At 47.5% G+C, this 23,723-nt stretch overlaps 1 protein-coding gene across 2 annotated transcripts in view; it reads left to right on the forward strand.

The window, feature by feature from the left end:
- Window positions 1-20,387, forward strand: part of XRN2 (5'-3' exoribonuclease 2) — a gene marked incomplete at both ends in the record, with an annotated part of 71,280 nt that extends 50,893 nt beyond the window's left edge. For both annotated transcript variants that reach the window (XM_080716621.1, XM_080716622.1), the window contains 6 exons: window positions 2,239-2,307; window positions 2,391-2,522; window positions 5,252-5,379; window positions 12,625-12,688; window positions 17,263-17,398; window positions 20,322-20,387. In XM_080716621.1, coding sequence (XP_080572747.1) covers window positions 2,239-2,307; window positions 2,391-2,522; window positions 5,252-5,379; window positions 12,625-12,688; window positions 17,263-17,398; window positions 20,322-20,387 — 595 coding nt within the window. The remainder of the gene's footprint in view (window positions 1-2,238; window positions 2,308-2,390; window positions 2,523-5,251; window positions 5,380-12,624; window positions 12,689-17,262; window positions 17,399-20,321) is intronic.
- Window positions 20,388-23,723: the final 3,336 nt, after the last annotated feature.

Below are 23,723 nucleotides of genomic sequence, written 5' to 3' on the forward strand. Positions count from 1 at the left end.
GGTCTCATTAAATTGTTGAGAGCCTCGCTAAGTAGTCAAGGCTGGCTTTGAACCTGCGCGATTCTCCTGTCTGAGCCTTCCACGTACTAGGATTACAAGTGTGCGCCACCATGCCCGGCTTAAAACACATTATTTTTAAAACACACATTAAAGAGTTATCTCGAGCCAGGCATGTTGTTGCATGCCTGCAGTCCCAGTACTTGGGAAGCTGAGACAGGAGGATCACAGATTTGAGACCAGTCTCAGCGGTAGCAAGACTCTCAACAACCTAGTGAGACCTCGTTTAAAAAGTAAAAATGAAGCCGGGCGTGGTGGCGCACACTTGTAATCCCAGCACTCGGGAGGCTGTGACAGGAGGATCGCCATTCGCGGCCAGCCTCAGCTACTGAGTGAGGCCTTTGGCAACTCAGTGAGACCCTGTTTCCAAATAAAGAATAAAAAAGAGGGCTGAAGGTTTAGCTCAAAGGTAGAATGCCTCTGGGTTCAAACCCTAGTACCACACACAAAAAATAATAGCAATAAAAAAACAGCTGGGATGGAGGTAGAATGCTCCTGGGTTCAATCCTCAGTACAAAAAAAGGCAAGTCAAGATAGGTCAAAGACCTAGACCGGAAACTTTGAAACTAGTAGAAAAGGGCATAGGACCAAATTAAAATGAAAATTAATAAATGAGATTACATTAAATTAAAAAGCTTCTGTGCAGCAGAGGAAACTGTCAGGAATCTAAAGAGAGCCTAGAGTGGGGCATGGTGGCGCACGCTTGTAATCCCAGCATGTGGGAGGCTGAGACAAGAGAATCGCAGTTTGCAGACAGCCTCAGCTACTTAATGAGGCCCTTTGCAACTCAGTGAGACCCTGTTTCAAAATAAAGAATAAAAAACAGGACTGGGGGCGTAGCTCAGAGGTCAAATGCCCCTGGGTTCCATCCACAGTACTGGGGAGAAAAAAAAAGCCTAGAGAGAGGTCTTTTCTAGCTACCCATCTGATAGAGGACTGATATCTAGAATATACAACATGCTTAGAAAACTCAACACTAAAAAAAAGAAAAACCCACAGGCAGTCGAACTGAAGAGATACTTCTCAAAAGAAGACATACAATGGGCAATAAATACAGGGAAAAAACGTTCCCCATCTAGCCACCAAGGAAATGCAAATCAAAGCGGCACTGAGATTTTGAGTGACTCCAGTTAGAGCGTCCCTCATCAAGAACACACAGTCTTAGTGCTGGTGTGGATGTGGGGACAGGGGCCCGCACACACTGCTGGTGGGCTGCAAACTGAGACCAGTGCCGATCGACGTCAATAGCACAGTGATACATATCCATGCTCATGGCAGCACAACTCATAGAAGGCAGTCCATGGAACCAGCCTGTGTTGAACATCAACAAATGAAGGGATTGTGGAAATGAGGTATAGTCACACAGTGGAATTTTATTTAGCTGTAGAGAACAAAAGTATGTCATTTTCAGGAAAATGGATGGAATTTGAGAATCTTATGCTGAATAAGATTTGCCAGTCTCAAAAAGTGAACAGTTGTACGTTTTCTGTCATCTGTGGAAGATAGATAGAAATGTGGAAAGAAGGATGACGTCGGGGAGACCAGCAGAGACTCGAGCGGCGGGGTGGAGGGCTGGGGAGGAGGGGCCGGAGACGCTGGGTAATGCTGCTGTGGTGTTAAGTGGACGCAGTGCCAGGCTCAGAGGCAGACGCAGCGCAGGTGGGGCGGAGTCGAGACCCAGAGGGCGTGCTCGGGAGCCGTGCACATGTCTGTTCCTAGCGCTCCGAACGTCAGGACGGTGTGCAGTTACAGTGAGCCAAGAAAACACGCGGCGTGGGATTCCAGCCAGGAACCTGAGTGTGGCTTATGTTTTCACCCCCTCTCCCATGGCATATTTAGCTCTTTGTGCACCTATTTTATTTTATTGCAAACCTCTTCACCCTGTCTGTAGTATCATCCTGACATTTCTCAAGAGTCGGGGCAGTTCCATGTTCTGTGTGATCACTCACAGTTAGCCAGAGTGGGCCTCTTCCCACAGAGAAGGTTGCATGAAGGCCATGTGTTAGGAAACAGAGGCGCTCCACTGAGGGTGATATTCAGCCACTTGGCACAATTATTGGCTGAGGTCAATTTTAGAGACTTGAATTTTTGTTATTTTGTTTAAACCTTAAAATACCTCCATTTCCTTGAAAATTAAACCAGGCTAATATAATCAAATCATTGACCTGTGTATTCTTTCAGTATTAATTTCAAGGACCCCCAGTTTGCTGAAGATTACATTTTTAAAGCTGTCATGCTTCCAGGAGCAAGGTAAGCGCAGTATGCCATCGAGTGTTCTTTCTGCGTATGGACCCGCCCATTTCTGCACTAAATGCTGTGTTTCATGTGGCCAGAAAGCCGGCAGCAGTCCTGAAACCTGGCGACTGGGAGAAGTCCAGCAACGGGCGGCAGTGGAAGCCCCAGCTGGGCTTTAACCGGGACCGACGGCCCGTGCACCTGGACCAGGCCGCTCTCAGGACCCTGGGGTGAGTCAGCCAGGCTCTGCTGGCCCACGTGCCCTCCTGAACCAGGCAGTGGGCAGCACGGCGATCGGGCAGGCAGCACTGCCCCTGCTGCGCCCGCTCAGTTTAGAAATGCACTTCTCCTGGATTTATGTAGTGCTTCGTGTGCTGCACGGGAATTCTACTATTTTCTCTAAGTGTTGTTCTGAGTTCCATGCACCCCCGCGTGAATGGTGCTTCCGCTGTGGGAGTTCCGTCTCCCTGCCCACTGAGATGATCGCAACTCAGTGTTGGTCATTTGTGTCTCTTGTAAATTCTCTTATCTTTTACCCTTACCAGCTATTGAAATGTCTTTTTCACAACTGTAGAAGAGATTGTATATAAAGAGGAGGTAGAGCCGGGTGTAGTGGCACTCACTTGTAATCCCAGTACTTGGGAGGCTGAGACAGGAGGATCGCAGGTCCTCAGCCACCCTCGGCTATTAGGGCTGGGGATGTAACTCAGAGGTAGAAAGCCCTGGATTCGATTCCCAGTACTGCAAATAAAAAAATAAAAGCAAGAGAGAGAGAGAGAAAGAAAAAAGGAGACAAGAAAAGATACTTTTTTTTTTTTTTTTTGCTTGTGTGTGTGTGTGGCACTGGGAATTGTGAGCTCAGAGGCATTCTACCTCCAAGCTACTTTCCTAGTCTTTTATTTTTATTTTGAAACAAGGTCTCACGAGGCTGATGAAACTCTCACTATTTGCTGAGACTATCCTCGAACCTGCAATCCTCATCTCAGCTTCCCGGGTCCCGGGATTACAAGTGTGGGTCCCCATGGCCTACTGAGAGGGGTACCGTGAACCAGTAACAGGGAAAGCGAGGGTAAAAAGAGCAACAGGTTAGAGAGAGCACTGCATCCTGATTCAAGAATTAATGATGACCCTAGCTGGGTGCCGTGAGACTGAGACAGGAGGACCAGATTCAGGGACAGCCTCAGTTATAAAGCGTGGCTCTCAGCAACCTAGCAAGGGCTGGGGTGTAGCTCAGAAGTAGACTGCTCCTGGATTCAATCCCCAGTACCACAAGAAAAACCAACAAAATAATAACGCATAAGTAGGGATTTCCAATTATGGGAAAATCTTAGTATTCAAAAAATGAGTTAGGCAAGAAGCGGCCGTCAGCAGGTATTGGTGGTGGGTCTTGGAGGGCGTCCATAGCACAGTGAGTGAGAACGCGGGCTTCGAGCCCTGACCGCCCCCATTCAGCCTCCTCCTCCAGCTTGCCATGCCAGGCCATGTCTTGGTTCCCGCTGTCAATGGAGATGGTAAGCAGACCGCCGCAGGAAGCTCCAGAACTACGTGAGCCAGTGTCTGTTGGTACTTAGAGTAATGCCCAAACACTGGAAATGGTAGCTGGCACTGTTTTGAACCGTCTTCATTCTTAAAAAAAAACACGCACACAAATCAAATCTTAAAGTTTCTTTTTGTGCCAGACAGGATGGGGTGTGCCTGTAATCCCAGCAACTCAGGAGGAAGCTGAGGCAGGAGGATTGCAGGTTCAAAGCCAGTCTCAACTTTTTTTTTGGGGGGGGGGGTGGCAGTACTGGGGATTGACCCCAGGGGCATTCCACCTCCGAGCACACCCCTGGCCCTATTTTTTATTCTTTTTTTTTTTTTTTTTTGCAGTCTGAGGATGGAACCGAGGGGTTTTCTACCTCCGGGGTACACTCCCAGACCTATTTTATATTTTATTTGGAAACGGGGTCTTACTAAGTTGCTAAGAGCCTCACTAAGTAGCTGAGGTTGGCTTCGAACGTGTGCGATCCTTCTGTCTCGGCCTCGCAAGTACTGGGATTATAAGTGTGCACCTCCACACCCAGCTTATTCTTTATTTTGAAACAGGGTCTCACTGAGTTGCAAAGGGCCTCACTAAGTAGCTGAGGCTGTCGGTGAACCGGTATCCTTCTGTCTCAGCCTCCCAAAGGCTGGGATTACACCACGCCCAGTTTAGCCTCAACAATTTTTTGGGGGGGTGGTGGTACTGGGGTTCCTGGAAACCCTTCTACCTCCGGGCTACACTCCCAGACCTATTTTTATATTTTTATTTAGAAACAGGGTCTCTTAAGCGTGTGCCACCACGCCCCGCTTTAGCCTCAACAATTTAATGAGATCCTGTTATAAAGGGGCTGGGAATGTAGCTCAGTGGTAGAGCACAGCTGGGTGTAATCCCAGTCCATAAAAACAAATCATTTTGCATTATCTGCCTATTTTGGAAAGTCCCGTAGAAGAGCCTCCCATTGGAGGTTTGCGTTCTGAAGGTACACGTATCTTTCATCCACATCTCAGAGTTTCTGGAATTTATTCTGAGGAAAGAAATTTAAGAGCGTAGTTATATGCCTAAAGACTTTTGGCGCACTGTCTATAATGCTAATGAGAGGGAGGCTTAGTAAAACGAGGCCTCGGCTTAGTGAGTGAGTCCTCTGTAGCTGGGTTACCTCATTGTGGAGTGTGGAGAGCAGCCGTGCGCAGGGCACGGCATGCAGGGCCTCGAGAGGCACAAGACTGATCTGTGTATGGGCTGTTAGATATTTAAGTGATTACTAGTGAAGAGTCTGCATCACCACTGCGTGTCGTTTTCAGTTTTATGAACCTTATTATTTTTATCTTAAATCTGATATGAAGAGATGGCTCCTAGTATTTGTGTAATTTGTGTCAGTTTGATGTGACGGATATATTTATTTCTCTCTCTTTTCCTTACACGGCTCCTTTACAGCCATGTGATGCCAAGAGGCCCGGGAACTGGCGTCTACAGCAACGCTGCCCCGCCACCCGCCGCTTACCAAGGACCCTTGTATCGGCCGCTGCTGAGAGGACAGGCCCAGATTCCAAAGCTCATGTCAAGTAAGGGCCTGCTAGTGGGCTGGTTTACACTGCTAAATCGCCTTCTGAAATGACTTATCAGTGCAGATGGTGGACTTTAAAACATGTGTGTTAGGGCCTGGGGATGTGGCTCAGGAGTAGAGTGAGTGTCCAGCATGCCCAAGGCTCTGGGTTCAATACCCAGTACTACCAAAAAAGTAAAAAAAAAAAAAAAAAAAAAGTGTTAAGCCAGGCGTGTTGGCGCACGCTTGTAATCCCCACACTTGGGAGGCGGAGACAGGAAGATCGTGCAGGTTTGAAGCCAGCCGTGCTGGCTTAAGAGACCCTGCTTCCAAATAAAAAAATAGACAAAATAGGTCTGGGAGTGTAGCCCGAAGGCAGAAGGGTTTCCAGGAACCCCAGTAACACCAAAATAAATAAATAAATAAAGTGTTTAGAAGGCTTATAAGTGAATACTTTATGCAAAATCTTTCAAATATTTTTTATTTTGACTATATATTTAGTTGAATAAGATGAACTGGATTCTTCTTTCTCTTCGCTTATTCCCCCCCCCCCCCCCCGATAACAACTAGTAGGCATTGCTTTAGGTAAATATGCCCTCGCCCTTGTACTTCTGGGAAGACCTTGGCCTTTGTTTTTTGTTTTTTTTGTTTTCTTTTTCTTTTTTTTTTCTTTTTGCAGAATTGGGGGTTGAACCCAGAGGGGCATGGGCATTCTACCTCCAAGCTTCACCCCCAGCCCTATTTTTTATTCTTTATTTTGAAACAGGGTCTCACTAAGTCACAGAGGGCCTCACCAAGCAGCTGAGGCTGTCCGTGAACCCCGATCCTCCTGTCCCAGCCTCCCGAGTGCTGGGATCACAAGCGTACCCCCATGCCAGCTTTCACTCACTGCTCCTTTTCAACTCCCCAGCTTCACCATGTACCAAGGAAGTCATATACAGAGTCTCAAGACCACTGTCCTCGTGTGCGCTTTGTGTCTCCTGGTCGTTTGGCTGCTACCCAACCAGAACACAGTAGACAGAGGAGGAACAGTGTGCAGGGTGTGGCACCCGTTAAGCCTCAGTGTCACAGCGTTTAAAGCTTGTCCTCTGAAAGTCTGAAGGATTTGATAAAATTAACTTTAGAAAGTGTTTTACTAGTCTGGTATGGTAGAACGCACCTATAATCTTAGACTCGGAAGGCCAACGCCAGGAGCACTGCGGGTTCAAGGTTAGTCTTCGTAATTTAGCAAGGCCTGGTGTGTCGGTACCTGCCTGGGATCCCAGGACCTGGTAGACTCAGGCTAAGAGGATTGCAGGTTCAAGACCAGATCGAGGTAACTTAGAAAAACCCTGTTTCTAAAAAAAAAAAAAAATAGGGCTGGGGGTTGGATGTGGTGGTGCACACATGTAATCTCGGGAAGCTTAGACAAGAGGATTATAGGTCAAAGGCCAGCCTCAGCGATTTAGAGAGACCAGCAACCTAGTGAGACCCTATCTCAAAACAAAAAGGAACTGGGCGTGGTGGTGCACGCTTAGGATCCCCGAATTTGGGAGGCCGAGACAGGAGTATCCGGGTTTGCAGACAGCCTCAGCTATCCAGTGAGGCCCTCTGCAGTTCAGTGAGATCCTGTTTCAAAGTAAAGAATCAAAATAGGGCCGGGGGTGTAGTTCAGAGGTGGAAACCCTTGGGTTCCATCCCCAGTACTGCAAAAAAACAAAAAGGGTGGGGGCTGGAGGTCAAGCTCAGATTTAGGATGTTCCTGAGTTCAGTCCCCATACCACACAAAAAAGAGGGCTGGGGCCATCGTGCATAGTTCAGGGCTAGAGTGCTCCTGGTACAGCCCCTAGTGCCACAAGAGGAACAAGCCCTGCGGAGAAGGCTGAGTAGCTAGCGGAAGTGTGTGTGCTCGCCGGGGCAGCTTCTCCGCTCCGTGTGGATCAGTGCCTTCTGCCTTCTGTGAAGCAGCCCAAGGCAGGCTAACCTGTGAAGAGAAGAAGCGATCGTAGCTCACAGCTCTGTAGCGACAAGGCTGAGGCTCTCATCTGGGGACGGTGTCTGAACCTCGAAGCAGTCCCGGGCCTCCCAGGACAAGACGCGGGAGTGTGATTGTGTGTGTGTGTCTGGCCTCGCTCTCAGAAGAGCCACCAGGGTCTAATCCTGGGGGCTCCACCCTACAGATCTTCCATGACCCTGGTCACCTCCCAAAGCCCAAGGTAAACAGTGTTGTCGTCTAGTTCTCACCCTCTTGAGACCTTATAGAGGAGAATAACTTAGAACATGAAACCTTGGGGAGTGCTCTGGCCGTGTCCTCAGGCTTGGTAACCACACACCACTACCATGTTCCATCCAGATGGCACCTAGGCACTTGCTTACATTTTTAAGATTTATAGATTACCTCACTACTATGAAACGAGTTTGAAGTGCTTTTTGCCCCACCAAAATCTACATCAGAAAGGGGCGGAGTGCGGCTTGGAGGTAGACATGCGTGCTTGGCAAGCACAGGGCTCTGAGTTGCAATTTTCAGCATCTCTCTCCCCCAAAACAAGGCGTAAAACATCACATCAGAATAAGTATATAAACATGAAAGTGGAAGGGTGCTCACCGGCTCCCCAAGTCTTGTCTGTCAGTCACTGTTTGGGAAATGTTACCTTGGGTCAGTGGTGGTTAACTTCCAGGAGTCCTGGGCCCATAATCTGTCCATTCATCAGCTCAGTCACCCCAGAGGTGGAGAATTGTGTGTTCCTTGGGGACCTGCAGTTCTGCTGTTCCTAGTCTGCGCCTCTTGGAAGCATTTAGCTTTTGTTTGTACCTATGTCCGGCTTCTATACAATTTGAAGGTTTAAAACCTGACCAGAAATTATTTTAGTGAAATTGAAATCCAAGCCATTTAATCTCTCAAATGTTTTGTTTGTTTTCTTCCTGTAGTATAAAATTACACTCCAGAAGGGCTATCTGATCAAACTACCAACTCTGTCAGGTGCCCTGTAGACCTTCTTCCTGTTGGTCAGATTGGTCCTGGTGTGTCAGTGTGGGCTGAGGAGGGGTAGTCCAGGTGCCGACAGCGTGGTGGAGTCCAGTACAGCCCGAGCACTCGCTGTGAATGCAGCGTTTGGCGTCTGCAGCCTGAGAGTGAGACTGCCTGCTCTTCCTTTCGGGTGGTAAACTCGTCGCTTGGCTGGATTTGAAGGGCGGTTCTGACGAGTGCAGTCAGGCTCCAGCCTTCTGTGATTGCCGTGCTCATTGGGCAGATTGCCACTTGACGAGCTGTTGGTGAGCTGGGTGTGGAAAGCATAAGCCTGTAAAGACAAAGGGAAAAGCGTCCTGCCATTCCTCCTCTCTGCCCTTCTGAAGTGCCGTTCACCGTCTCAGAACCTTTCCCTCTCAAATGGTTCTTCTGTTAGAGCCCTACAAATGAATGGTAATGAGTTTGTTTTCCTATCTACTTCATTACCTATCAGCCAGGAGAGATTTCTGCTTGATGGCTACGCAAGGGTTACATGTCGTACTAGGAGCCACATGAAGAAATGTGTCTCAAGGTCGCCCTGACAGGCTTCTCTGATCTTTTCCATTTTTCCTTTTAGACTGAAAGCAATATTATGTGACAGTTTGTTTTTAAGTTTTGGGGAATTAGCTTAGGCTTTAACAAAAAAAACTATATTTTGTACTTGTTTATTTATGTGAAGAAAAGTGCTTTGAGATGAGAACTAGTAAACGTGAACTAGAGAGGGAAGACTCGCACCGCACGCGGGGTGCTGGGCTAGGAGCTTCCTGGCACTCTAGGCAGAGCTGGGCTGTGGCGCGGCGTCCACTCCACTCCCTGAAAGCGTTCCTGCCGCAGCCGCACATTCCAGTTCTTCCGGCAAGTCCGCGCTGCCCCATCTAACGTGCAGCGTGTGTGAGTCTAAGGCGTGTCTTCCCGGGACTGGAGCCCCCTCCATACTGCTTCTAGGAGAAAATAGGCAAGGGCTTTTTTGCCTTTATTTTCATAAAACATTAGGTTAAGTGCTTTCTTGGAAAGGTCTTTATCAGTATAAATGTGTAGCTTCTTACCGTCTTCATTTGATTTAAAATGTATTAGGAATCTAACAGTGAAGTCTTGATACAGCAGCAGCCTGGAACCAGAATTAATTGCCTAAGTTTAAGGGGCGCGTCTCCAGGGCGAGCACAGTGGTGCGCGGCCCACGAGGAGCGAGCGAGCTTGTCGGAGTGGAGTGAGCCCCCCTAAATGAATGTTTGTACACTAGGTACATGAACCCATGAGTTCCAGGTCAGCAGAGTAATTAATCATCAGAAAAGGTGGCACAAAAATGTTGACTTCACTTTTAGTAAGTTACTTTCTTTCATGAATGGTTGACTCATTGACAGGAAGACAGCTGAGCAACACCTCCAGAAAATCAGAACCACGAGAGGTAAGATGCACGTGGTGGCGCACGCCTGTACTCCCACTTGGGAGACTGACACAGGAGGATCGCAGATTTGAGGCCAGCCTCAGCAAATTTCAGATGAAATTAAATGATTGTGTTCTTAAACTTGTGTGTGTGTGGTACTGGGGATTGAACCCAGGAGTGTTCTACCTCCAAGCTACACCTCCAGCCCTATTTTATTTTAGTTTTCTATTTTGAAACAGTCTAAGTTGATGAGTGACGTCACTAATTTGCTGAGGCTGGCCTCAAATCTGCGATCCTCCTGTGTCAGTCTCCCAAGTCTGGGAGTACAGGCGTGCACCGCCACGTGCATCTTACCTCTTGTGGTTCTGATTTTCTGGAAGGGTGTAGTCTGTGGTAGTGAGTCACGCTGGGCTCTCTCAGAGTAAGAAACTTTCTTCCCCAGTCTCGGTGGATGGCGATGAGCTTTCTGAATTCCTATTGAGACTCTGAACATGAATTACACCTCTGATGACCACATGAAACCTGCTGGTGTTGCTCAGCTTGACTTCTAGGAGTTGGTTTTAAGAGGCCAAAAAAAGGACTTCATTCTCGCTGACTGGAGGTTCTTCCCGGGAGTAGCACTGGTGAAGGGCTGTCCACTGTTCTCTGAGAGTCATCTTGGGGCTGTTTCGCTGCTGGAAACCTCGTGCTGGTCGTGGAGCAGGGGACAGTGGGCTGCAGATAGCCACTTCCCTCCCGGTGGCGTGTCCACCTGTAGAACACGCCTGCCGGCCCCGCGCCGTGTGGGAGTGGGAAGGCAGCGCAGGGCAGAGGTGGCCACTGCCTGGCGGCGACCCTTCTGGGTAGCCAGACACCTGCTGACCCATGCTCTCTTTCACAGGCTTGTTGGAAGCATGATTCATTCTACTCTTCCTCCTCCTCTTTTTTTTCTTTCCTAAAACCACATTTTTAAAGTTTCTTAACCAGCGATAAGCTTTCAATTTTGAGGCGCATGTTTGTAGTTTGTGTTTGCATTAAACTGAGCGTGAATACGTTATGGTAAGCCCTGTCTGTGGTCTCCGGAGTCAGGAGGAGGTTGCTGGCCTCACAGTGAGCTCATCAGACAGCTTCTGGAGCCAGCTGTTTTAATTAGGGCCCAGCAAGCCGCTGAGGGCGAGGGCGAGGGCTAGGGCAGGGTGGCTGAGGTACGGGCTGGAGCCGGGACGGTGGGGCTGATCCTGACCCAGCCCCGTGGCGTGCCTGGCCAGTGCTGCTGCGCTTCGCCTCCCTTTAGCGGTTGGTTCACGTAGACAAGCAGCGGCCGCACAGTTGGATCTTCTGGTTAGATGATGCTGCTAGTTCCGTTTTGTGTTGAGGGGAGGAAAGGCCAGCCTATTAGAAATGAGGAAAAGCAAGTGGTCCCTCCCAGCATGTCTTCTATTTGTGATGGAGAGATCGCATTCTCCCTGCTCTACATTGCAGCAGCTTACACATTCAGCAGGAAAATTCCAGGATTCCTTTTAAAGTTACTATTTGTTCAGTCTGTATTTATGGAAAAGATCTAAGCCCCTTCCTTTTTACACATTGTTTGTTTGTTTGTTTGTTTGGTACTAGGGTTCCTGGAAGCCCTTCTACCTCCGGGCTACACTCCCAGACCTATTTTTACATTTTTATTTGGAAACAGGGTCTCCTAAGCCAGCGCGCGGCTGGCTTCGAACCTGCGCGATCCTCCTGTCTCTGCCTCCCAAGCGCGGGGATGACAAGCGTGCGCCACCACGCCGGGCTTTTACACATCATTTAAAATATAAATATAAATGTAAGCCAGGCACTGTGGCACAAACGTGAATCCTACTGCTTGGGAAGTTGAGGCAGGAGGATTGCATTTCAAGGCCAAACTCAGCAACTTAGTGAGCTCCTGCTCCACGATGAAAAATAAAAGGTGCTAGGAGTGCAGAGGCAGAATGCCCCTGGGTTAATCCCCAGTTCTGAAATTAAAACAGCCGGGCGTGGTGGCGCACGCTTGTAGTCCCCGCACTTGGGAGGCGGAGACAGGAGGAGCCGCGCTGGCTTAAGAGACCCAGTTTCCAGAATTTTTAAAAAGTATAAATAGGCTGAGAGTGTAGCTCAGAGGTAGAAGGGCTTCCCGGAACCCCAGTACCTCCAAAAAATAAAATTAAAACAGTAAAAAGTATTTATGTTTACACTTAGACATACATGCAACGAGTGAGAAGAATTGTGTGAGTTTGGTGGCATGGGTTACTAAAACTTTTCTTATATAATAGAACAAACGTAATATCTGATCCTTTGGTTACTTATATTTTTATATTTGTGGTATTCAAAGTTACACTTACTGATCTGGTTTGCATTCTATTTCAGATTTTTTTTGGGGGGGTCAGAAACTATATTTTGTTTTCTTTCTTTTTTTTCCTTTGTTTTCGCTGTACTGGGGATTGAACGCAGGGGCATTCTGCCTCTGTTTTTTTATTCATTGGAAAGAGGATTTCACTAAGTTGCTGAGGTTGTCCACAAACGTGTGATCTTGGCTCATCCTTCCAAATACTGCGATTATAGGCATTCACCACCATGCCCAGCTGTCAGAAGCTTTTAATTTTAAAATATGTGGGTAGCTGAGTAGTTATTACTTTTACAAGTTTGGAGCCACACATGGTGGTGTACGCCTGTAATCTCATTACTTAGAAGGCTGAGACAGGAGAATCACGAGTTCAGAGACGTCTCAATAACTAGTGAAGCCCTCCACAACTTAGTGAGACTCAGTTTCACAGTAAAAATTAAAAATAGGTCTGGAGGTGTAGCTCAAACATAGAATGCCCTGGGTTTAATCTCCAATAACCCCCTCCCCCAAAAAAAAGATGTGCAAAGAAGTCTGTTTAACTCTTCCCTGTTTATTTTTCCAGATATGAGGCCCCAAGATTCCTGGCGAGGTCCTCCTCCGCTCTTCCAGCAGCAAAGATTTGACAGGTAATATTCAAGCAAACGTGGCTTTTAAATACTTTTGCACGTCAGCATTTGAAGTTCGTTGGGTTTTGAAAACACTAAAACCTCCATGGTTTGAATTACATACTTTTTCAAACAACTTTTCTAAATCCAACTTTTCTTGTACTTGTCTCTAGGAAAATACAAAGTTAACTCTGACTTAAAATATTATTTATGTTTTTTGGTTCTTGGCCTTTATTTTATTGAAGCTTATGAGAAGTCCTAAAAAATTAACACAGAGAGCTTAAAACTGTATTAGGTTTTGGTCGGGCTAAACAAATTTCTTTTTAGAAGGGTTGTGCAACTTAATGAGGCATAACTAATGGTGTGCCACTTTTATCAAGTCTGTGCGGGCAGCGCCGCGCTAACACAGACCAACCATTGATCCTTGCGACGAGCCTCTTCAAGTCCTGCTCGGCGTCTTTGGTGCAACTTTTCAGGGCTGACGAGCCTATTGTAGCACGGTGTCACTGGAGGTCAGTAGTTATTAGTTGCCACTGAAAACAGTTTCTTTAACTACTTAAGACTGAACTGAATTAAATGCAGAAGGACTCAGAAAAGGATTATGGGATCTGCAGTCTAATAAGTGCCGTGGAGGAAGGCTGTGACATGGTTTAGTAACAAGGGATGTTTTACTGTGCTCCTGCACTGGCGAGCCGTGTGCTCAGAGTCAGGTGGACCTGCATGCCAAGACAGCGGGCATGCTGTGAATCACGACATTAACATCTGAAGAATGAGTTTGTGAAGGGCAGCTTTAAAATGTGTCAAACGCAAAAACAAGCGAGGCTTCCTGTTCTGCCTCCCCAGGGCTAATCTGTTGGAGTCCCATATACCATCGCAGCAGTCTCTGATCTGTTCCTATCTTTCTGAAATGAGTAACATAAATGGGGTTATAAAGGTCGTACCCTTTAAGAAAACTATGTAATTATTTAGAGACTACAAAATGTCATTTATTGTTTTCAGGAATTTGGAAGGAATCATGTCCTTCAGTTGTTTGTTCATGGTATGTCAACTGCTGAATGCAGGTCACATTTTAAGCTTCAGACAGCGGGTACTGTGTGTACTTGTTTGGTTTTCAGTGTAAGTGCTCAAAGCGTACGTGCTATTACGTTACCATATCGTCAGAGTAGCACCATTTTTAAACAACTTAAATGAATAGGGGTAAATTTTCTAAATACATTCTTTGCGTCTCCGTGTTATTGCTTACTTCTTTCTCATAGTAATTTGCTAATTTTGACTGCTTATGAACTTTCAGCTCCGCACTAACATTCTCCCAGAAATGTGACTTTGTATATTTTCTCCAGAAACTATTTTATTTTATTTTATTTTATTTTTGGTGGTACTGGGGTGGAACCCAGAGGCTTTCTACCTCCGGGCTATCTTCCCAGACCTATTTCATATTTTATTTGGAAACAGGGTCTCACTAAGTTGCTGAGAGCCTCACTCAGTAGCTGAGGCTGGCTTCGAACCCGTGCGATCCTCCTGTCTCAGCCTCCCAAGCGCGGGGATCACAAGCGTGCGCCACCACGCCCGGCTTTCCAGAAACATTATAAATAGATGGCTGTATTTCACATTTTTACAACAGTGAAGAAACTGAGGCACATAGTTCAGTAGCTTATAAAAGGGCACTCTTCTCCTGCACTGCATTCCATTTCTACTACGACAGGCCATGAGACTCTCTAGGAGCCGAAGGCCGCAGGGACGTGGAGGCGGGGCAGGGCCTGACTCTGCAGCTTCCGCCGCCTGCCAGCCCGCAGCGCTCCCTCCTCTGCACAGCACACTCCTGTCGTCGTCCCTGCCCTTGTCCTGAAGCCACTGCCGATATCCCGACTACTTTGTGAACCTAGCAGGCTAAGGACAGGGTAGATAGGGTCTTTCTGGTTCAGTTTTAGTCTGAGGAAGTAGAAGGAAGTAGTTTAATCGTGAACATTAATCTGATCTTATATCATGGCCATTTAGGACTATGCCATTTTATTCACAAAGAAAACTTAAGTCTGAATTCTGCTGCCCTAATTTCCCCGTTAAGGGCTAACAGACACCACACCCTTGTTTGATACTTAGAGACTTAGAGAAGAAGCCTCTTGACTGCAGATGCGCAGCCAGTCAGACGTGGGTTCCTGTGAGTCCTACGCTTCCACTGCGGTGTTGAGTGCTGGGGATCCCGGTAGGAAAGGGAATTTTGAGTGTATCTTTTTTCCTAAATTATATTGTTTCTACTTTGATATAGTATCTATAATCCATATATTCACTTGGTTGAAAATTCACCAGGAACATTTCCCCCTGCTCCCCCACACAGACAGCCTAGCATCTGGGTGCTGGGAGGGACCTCAGCAGGCCCCAGTGCTCTCGCTGCTGAAGGCCCCGCGCGGTGTCTGGGTTCCTGCTGCCTGTGGAAGCTTCGTTTTTTTGTCCTGTGTAAAGCAGCCAGTTGGGCTTTTACCTTGAGTGGTACACTCCGTCCTGGAGCTGATTGGCACATGTGTAAATTAAAACTCCGAGTCTGTAGGCTCTATACTGCCAGGTACTTTCCGAAGCAGTAACCTGGGAGCAGCCTCAGTGGATAGTAGCGCTGATTCCAAAGAGCTGAGGTGCTCCCATGTCAGTGCTCCATCGCATGGCTTTAAAGACCATTTGCCCAAGCAATTTTAGTTTGTCCATCTCTGTGAATTGATAACGCATGTAGAGAGATTATTTTTGGAAAATAAAGACCTTTTGCCAGTGAACAGCATAAGGGGATAGTACATGTCAGTGTTATTCTTTATTTTTAATTAACGATTTTATCAGAAAAATTACCTGTTAAAATCATTAGTAATAATTTCAAACAAAAAGAAGAGTCATGTGATCATGAACTATTTTTGTTCCTAACCTATTTTTAGAACATAAATATTTTTAAATTGCATTTATAGACAGGAGGATCACAGGTTGAAAGTCACCTTGGCAATTGAGTGAGACCCGGTTTCCAAATAAGAGATAAAATCAGAATGGAGGTGTAGTACAGAGGTAGAACGCCCCTGGGTTCCACACCCAGTGCTACATACACACACGCACACAGATGCATTTTTATGTATTTTATTCTTGTCAGCAGGTTTTCTTGAAGTGTGTTACATGAATTTAGTCATTATAAGACTTAAAAGGCAAAGCTGATGACAGTGGGGCTCGAGTGCACGAACGGCCCAGTGTTGGTGGCTCTCTTTCTCTCTGGTCAGAGACATGGAGCACCTCGCCGTCTCTCACCTCTGCACAGGCCGTTCGCCACTCTGCACGCAAGCTGTTCTTGATAGAGCAGATGAGGCATTCTTGCTAGAATTTACTTGTACTGTTAATAAACCTGAAAAACAGTGGTCAGCCCTAAACATGCGTCGTTCTTTCTGAAATAGAGACTTAGTTTTATTTTGAGTCACCTACAGAAAAATCTCACTAGAGCTCTAGTTTCAGCCCCTGGTGGAGTAGCTCTTCAGAGAGCTTGCCCGCTGTTGGAGTCGACACACACAGGTCATCACTAGCGCAGGGTGGGCAGCAAGGCCGCTCGTGCTGGAGGAGGGAGGGGCTGAGTGGCCAGAGAGAACCGCGGCGGCGAGCCCCAGCTGGCCAGCGCTGGGGCGGGTGGGACGTTCCCTTGAATTCCTCCTCGCCCCTCAGTACAAGCTGCTCAAGGTAGAATGTACAGAGACCCTTCCTTCTCTCTTCTTTGTCGTACAGTTTGTAAAATAGAAGTTGAGGGAAGTTACTTCAGCCCAAAGCACATCTTAAATGGCGATTGCCTTTAGGAGGTAGATCTCTGCTGCAGTGTTTGTATGACAGCCTTTAATTAAGTTATGGTTTAATACCCTGTACCTGTGGCTCTGTGTCTGCAGAGTTAACATAGGCACTTGAAAACAAAACATTCTTTCGAGTAGTAACGTGGGACGGCGGGCCGGGCTGTAATAGCTGTTGAGTCTGTGTTCCCATGTACACGGCGCACCAAATGCCAGCCGGCCGTGCCAATTAGCGCTCGTGTTGCTAGGTCACCGCGGTCAATGGAAAGTTGCCTCAATAGAGCCTGAAAAGGTTTCCTCCCGATCAGACCTTCTGACATATTGAGCAGAATAATGGATGGGAAAAAACAGCCAAGCCCCTACCCTGGATCCAAAATGCTCAGCAGCAAGAATTCATTTGCAACCTGCAATTAACTAGAAAGAATGGACTCCAAGAACAAGTCTGGACATTTTTTAAAGAAAGCCTCGTTCTCTTGTCTTGTCCATGTACTGCTCTTTGTATAGTTATCAGAAACACAGCCAACTTGGTGATCTTGGCTCTTAACCTTAAAGTGACTAAAAGGGAAGTTTCACATTGAAAATGAACAAAATATTTTTTAAGTCAGACTGACACAATTGAATTTAAACACCCAAAAATAAATGCTGACACCTCATGAACTATTTAGGCTGGATATAAGGGACACAGAGGCCATTCTGATCTCCGCAGTGTGATAAGTCCCGGCAAACCTGATTGTCCTGATGTTTGGGGGTGACACCTGCCAGCCTCGGGCCTTGAGAGTGTAACAAGCTTGTGCCTCTCCACAGAGCTGCGGCTGAACCTCTCCTGCCGTGGAACCGGATGCTCCACAGCCAGAACGCGGCCTTCCAGCAGAACCAGTACCAGGCGCTGGCAGGGCCTGGCGGGTGCCCGCCCCGGCGAGACAGCCGCGGAGGGAGACAGGTAGCGTGGTGTGGGCGGGGGCGGGGCTCGCGATTGCCATGCAGTGTTTCTGGAGAAGACGCTGAGGTGCTGGCAGAGTCATTCAGTTGAACTTGGCCCAGCATTAAAAATGTCTGTGAGGTTAGTAGCTGCCTCACTAAACAGGTTTTCTTGAAACTACCAAAGATTTTTAGTCCAGGGACCCTTTTGATATATCATTCAGTGAAAATTAGTACAAATCTAGTCAGCCATCAAAACACACAGATTTTCCTTGAAAGGTTTTTTCCTTTAAAGTTTTTTTTTTTGTTTTTTTTTGTTTTTTTTTGTTTTTTGGTGATACTGGGGATGGAACCCATTGGCCGCCTTCCTCTGGGCTATACTCCCTACACTCCCAGACCTATTTTATATTTTATTTGGAAAGAGGGTCTCTTAAGCCAGCTGAGGCTGGCTTCAAACCTGCGCGATTCTCCTGTCTCAGCCTCCCAAGTGCGGGATTACAAGTGTGCGCCACCACGCCCGGCTTAAAGTTTTTGTTTTTTTTAATAATAAAAAATCTGTTGTAGCAGATGAAAAATTTCTGGAAGCTAAAAGTAAGAATGTGCTCATCTTGGACGCCTCCTGTCTTGACCTGTCTTATACCCCCAGGAGTCTCTCCTTGGGGGTTCCACAGAGCCGTCTTTCTGGGGCCTGTGTTGGCGTTGTAGTCTTGCATCTGAGCGTGCATCATGTTGGCGCTGACATCCATGCGCAGCACCTGGTGCCCTGGAGTTTTCCACTAAATGTCAGCAGCCAGGGCATCGGCTGGGTGCCCCGACGTGTCGGTAAATTGATAGCTGGGAGTTTCTTTTTTGTATTTTTCTTTCCTTGATAGCCTTCGGTTTGGCAGCATTGAAGGCTGAGGCCTGTTCACATGCTCTTCCCCAGCAGTGAGCCCGGCCAGCGTTTCCATGCTCATTAACTAAACCCTTGCTGGAGACTAGAACCGGACGCCGTGGTGGAGGTGCGGTGTCTGGAGCTGGCGCCTGCAGTGCGTGGAGCGGTTTGGAGGGCTGTGTGGTGTGGCCGCAGGCCTGTTGCAGTGTTCCGAATTTTAATTTACGCACCCAGGTTCTTGCCAGGTGCCCCTTTCAGCACAATACTCTCTCCTGACAGCTAAGGAAAAGCTTTTTAATACTTCTTAAAATGTGTTCTTATGAGTCTCTCTACCTTTAAAGAAAATAATCACCTTAATTGCAAATATTCCCTGTCTTTTGAGAGGGTTTTGCTTTAGTTCATTAAAATTAATTCATTTTACTTTGAAGTTTTCCATCTCAAACCTCTAAAGTCCCATCAGTAAACTGAGGTTGTCTGTACCGACTGGCGTGTAGATGGTCGGAGGCGGTTTCAGTAAGGAGCTTTTTTAAACTAAACGAGGACCTGATCGAGGAAACCCTAGAGGGCCTTGAGGCCAGCCCTGCCCCCGAGTCAGGCTGGGCCCCCTCTGCCACGCAGAGCGGAATACACCGCACACCCACAGCACACACCGTGGCAGCCCATCTATTCGTTTCCCCTCAGTCTCGTTTCCAGTGAGGTTTTTCCGGTACAGAATGCTTCATGAATGCGTGTCATCCTTGCACAGGGGCCGCGCCAATCTGGGTGTGAGCTGAGCACGAGAGAGATTTTTATTAAATCGCAGTTGTTGGCCCTCTGTTAGTTCAAAAATCGTCTGGTGCAGACGTAGACTCTTGCCTTCATCAGGTTCTTACTGGGCCTATGTGTGTGAACGCGGCCTGAGCCTCCGCTGTGCCTTGAGGAGCACGTGCTGTGGTGTGAGCGACTCAGGTGTCCTCAGTGAAGGGGGGTGTGCCACTCGAGAGCCCTGGGGCTCCCCGTACTCGGGATTGAGCCTAGGGCTAGGCGGGCATAGGCACCCCACCCTGGCAAGAGAATGACAGCGTGTGTGTGTGTGTGTGTGTGTGTGTGTGTGTGTGTCTGTCTGTCTGTCTGTCTGTCTGTCTCAAACCCAGGGGCATTCTGCCTCCAAGCTGCACCCTGAGTCCCATGATACAGGGTCTTGCTAAGTTGTTGTTGACAACTTTCCTAAGCTGCTGAGTCTGGCTTTGAACCCATGATCTTGTCTTGGCCTCCCACATATTGGGATTAAAGGTGTCCCCTACCACGCCAGCTACATATATCTTTTATCCTTCATTATGGAGAAGTGTTACCTGCATGCATACTAGGTATGTTACACATGCCCCTCTCGCTGCGTGGAGACCCTGGTTCACTACTCGTGCTCTCACCTCTACTGCCATCAGAAACACCCCCCAGTGACGTGCTCGTGGCCCTGGCCTGTGGAGCAGGCTGTGCCGGGTTAAACCAAGTGCCCTTCCCATCCCAGTACTTGGAGGCCCCGACAGGAGGGTCACAGGTTCAAAGCCAGCTTCTGCATTTAACAAGACTCTCTGCAACTTAGGGATTCCGTGTTTCCGAATAAAAAACTAAAAATAGGGTTGGGGTGTAGCTCGGAGGTAGAATGCCCCTGGAACGGTTCCATCCCCAGCACCAAAGGGAAGAGAAAAAGAATGACCTTCCTAGTGTGATAGGTCTAAAGACGACCTGGGCACCGTAGCACAAAGTAACTTGGATTACTACCCAGGGTGGTCGAGCGTTGAGAGCCAGTGTCTGTGCATGTTGTTTACTGAACATTTCCCTAGTCGATTTGTGTGGTGTGGGAGTGTGCTGGTTGTGTGTGTTGCAGTTTGTTTGGTTAGTTCTCCGTGATGTCCTTTGTGCAGCACGTTTGTATTAAAGCTCTGTCCTCAGAGCACCTGTTTACAGACTTTCCTTGTGCTGTACCTTAAGACATACTTGGCTTTGTTATGATGTGTTTTCTACAGAGATTGAATTGATTTCTTTGCAAGGGTATTAATCCAGAAAATAAACTCTTTCTTTTGTCTATTTCCAGGGATATCCCAGAGAAGGAAGGAAATACCCTTTGCCACCACCCTCAGGAAGATACAGTTGGAATTAAGCTTTTGTAAAGCTTTCCCAAATCCTTTCATCATTCTCCAGTTTTATGCTATTTGTGGAAAGGAGATTTCTTTCTCAAGTAGTAGTTTTTAATAAAACTCCAGTACTTTGTGTATTTTAACTGTGTATTTCTACTGAACTGATTGCGCTGTTTTATGTTGCTTTCAAAGACGTGTGTGGTGTACGTAACACAGTGGATCTGAATTTATTATCGCTTTGAAAACATTTGAATGGGTAGGAGTGCTAGTTTTTCATTATGGTTAAAAATCAAAACAGCTGTGGCTCTCAAAACACTGTATTCTAGATCATCTAAGATCCATGCTGATTTTTAATGCACAAGAATTAGGTATGAGCTCTTGAGCTGGAACCCTCAGCAAACTAGAGTATATATTGTTCAGTATTTCTTTGGAAACATTTCATTAATGTACTTGTCTTACAGAATTTTTTGGACTTTAGTAAAAAAAAATAAAATTAAACTTTAAAAATCGATCTCTCGTGTTCTTTCAGGGTTTCAACTTTGAAAATCTTGTCTACGCATGTTGTTTACAAGTCATCTTTTGTAGGAAACTTTTTTCTGCAATCGTTTCAGAATCAAGTCATTGAAAAAGTAGATTTTAAGACAGTTTTGTGTCAGCAAGACAATTCAGTGGGATAAAGTCTTTCTGAGCCTAATTATTTACATCTTTATAAATTTCACATAATTCCAGGTGTAAGGACTTGTTCTGTTGGGCTAGTGAACCCTCAGCATAGTAGACTTAATCTGTCCTCTTCCTCTCCCTTCTAAGCACACCCCTCCTTCAGTGTGTGTGGAGTCGGTTTCCTCCGCATCTTCATTGGGCACCAAACAGAAGCAGGGTGACTGCAGCTGCTGCTGCTGCTCCAAAGCTTGCCGGCCTGGCCTCAATTCTAGCACGAGGCTTCTGTGCCCTTCTGACTCAGGGCGGTTTTGCTTTAAGACCTAAAGCACACTTCATCTTGGTGTGTGGGGGTTCCCACCCACCCTGGACCTCTGTGCTGGAGACCTGCCTTCTGCCTTAAAGCTGCACGGCCTTCTGCTATTTGCACTCTGCGGTTTGTCTTTCAAATACTAAGGCTGTGTGGCCCATTAAGTGAGTATTTCACAGTCGGCAGGGGTCCCCTCAGCACCGCAGGTAACCAGACCTTACATTTCTACCAGGTGTGTTTTTCCCAGCTTTCGTTTGGGTTTGATTTTGTTTTAAGCCTTCATGAGACTGTCTTTTAAGTAATTTATGTGCGAGGGAATTGTCTTTAAGATGTCTTAAGCAGAAGCTCCAAGGACAAGCTCCAGCCACTGAGGTCTCTCTTTCTCTCAGGGGTCCTGGCTGCGCCCCCCCATGGCCAAGCCCTTGCTTCCTTTGCCCCCCTCCTTGTTTTCTGCCCCCATCTCCAACTTGTCTGCATGGTTGAATTTTCCAGGAAAATGTCACTTCAAGTAAAATGCTTTTTAAAGTGGAATAGATATAGCTATAAATGTCTGAAAATCTGGATGTCAAAGTCAACAAGCCAATTTTAAGTAATTATGTTTCATTATATTATCTTTAAGTAGGACCCGTTGTCTTCAGTGTCCCACATTAACAGATTTTAAAAATCTTCAGCCAGGCGTGGTGGCGCACGCTTGTAATCCCCGCGCTTGGGAGGCTGAGACAGGAGGATCGCACGGGTTCGAAGCCAGCCTCAGCTACTGAGTGAGGCTCTCAGCAACTTAGTGAGACCCTGTTTCCAAATAAAGTATTAAAAAGGTCTGGGAGTATAGCCCGGAGGTAGAAAGCCTCTGGGTTCCACCCCCAGTACCAACAACAACAAAAAATCTTCAGCCCTGGCCACCCTGACTTGCACCCTGAGGGGAGCGATGAATCCCTGTCTTCCCCGCACTAACTGGCAGGGGTGGTGAGCAGGTTAGGGTGCAGAGCCTACAGACAGGCGTCTGGTTGCCGCTCAGCGCTGCGAGGCAGGTTGGATGTCAATGCCCCGCAGGTTAATTTCCTGCAATGACGGACGCGGGGTGGGTGTGGGGTCCCCCCTCGTGCTAGCCCGGGGCCTGGGGGAGAGGGCCAGGAGAGGGGTGGCCCTCCGCGGCCAAGTCGGGGGCTCGGTGGCTGTGGGTGCCGAGGTCCCCAGCCAGGGGCATGCCCCAGTGCCGGTGCAGGCGCCCACCTGGAGTGGGAGTGTAACCAGGCGGTTAGGAATCCAGCCCGGCGCCCCCAGCCCCGCGCGATGAATGGCTGCTCCCGGGAACCCTGGAAGGGGCTGATGAGGGAGGGCCAGGGTGGTCTCGGCCTTCAGGGTTGCAGCTCCAGGGGGTGTGGCAGACCAGGGGCTCACTGCTGCGGGTTGGTGCGCACAACTTAAATTGAGGCAACCATAGCGGTTAACTTTTTATTGGAAATCATCAAAATTACTGAAGTGAGAGGTTACATAGAATTTTTTTTGAAAGGCATTTCCTTCAACTTTAGGTAAAAATGCTAAAGCAAAACCAAAAACCCATCCTCGTCCAGATTCCATCCTCTCGAAAATTCTAAGTGACGTTCACATCGTGGGTGGACGCGGTCCCCAGTCTGGGCTGCTTGTCTGAAATTTCCCCAGATGCTCACCAGTTTTCCCTAGTAGAAGGCTACTTTGTTTTATAAAATGTGCCCCAGTTCCTTGTGTTACTGGGCTTGAGGATGCACCAAGCAACAGCGTTTCCAAAAACTGGACCAAAAAATCCAATTTACAGGGGTTCATCACACATTAGTAGTGTCACCCCTGGGGAGTGTGTCCCTGCTTTGAACTGCTTCTGAACTTGCTGTCACATGACGTGTCTTCTCCAGAGCACAAAATCTTAATCTAAAATTCCAGTTGATGCATCTGTGTAAGTATGGTTCCCAGATTTATTTTTAAAGCTTTTCCGACTCCTCAGCGCAGATTAGCAAGGCTTATGCTTACATGTCGTGAACAGGGTCGAGTCTGATTTGCTCTAGACCGAAAGCAAACCGGCAACTAGCAGGGTGGCGTTTGAACGCATCTGCGCGGACGGAAGTCGCCTGGCTCCCGACCGAAGGTTGCGAAGGTTGCGGTTCTACGCAGAGCCTTAAGCAAGACAGCGGGTTCCACCCTCGCCTGCCCTATACAAAACACCCTTCTCCCGTCCTTCAAAAGGGCACACAGGCTCTCTACATCCATTTACATCCCAATGCAGATGACAGAGAAGTCCCTGCAGCCCCCAGTTCCTCTCTGCAGCTCTGATTCTGAGTTTTGGCTTCTGTGCCTCAACCGGAAAAGATAAGTTAGACCCCGGGACACGGAAGAAACGTTGTCGGTGCAGAGTTAGCATTTC

Source organism: Muscardinus avellanarius, assembly GCF_963383645.1.
Source record: "Muscardinus avellanarius genome assembly, chromosome: 19".
NCBI classification, from domain to species: Eukaryota; Metazoa; Chordata; class Mammalia; order Rodentia; family Gliridae; genus Muscardinus; species Muscardinus avellanarius.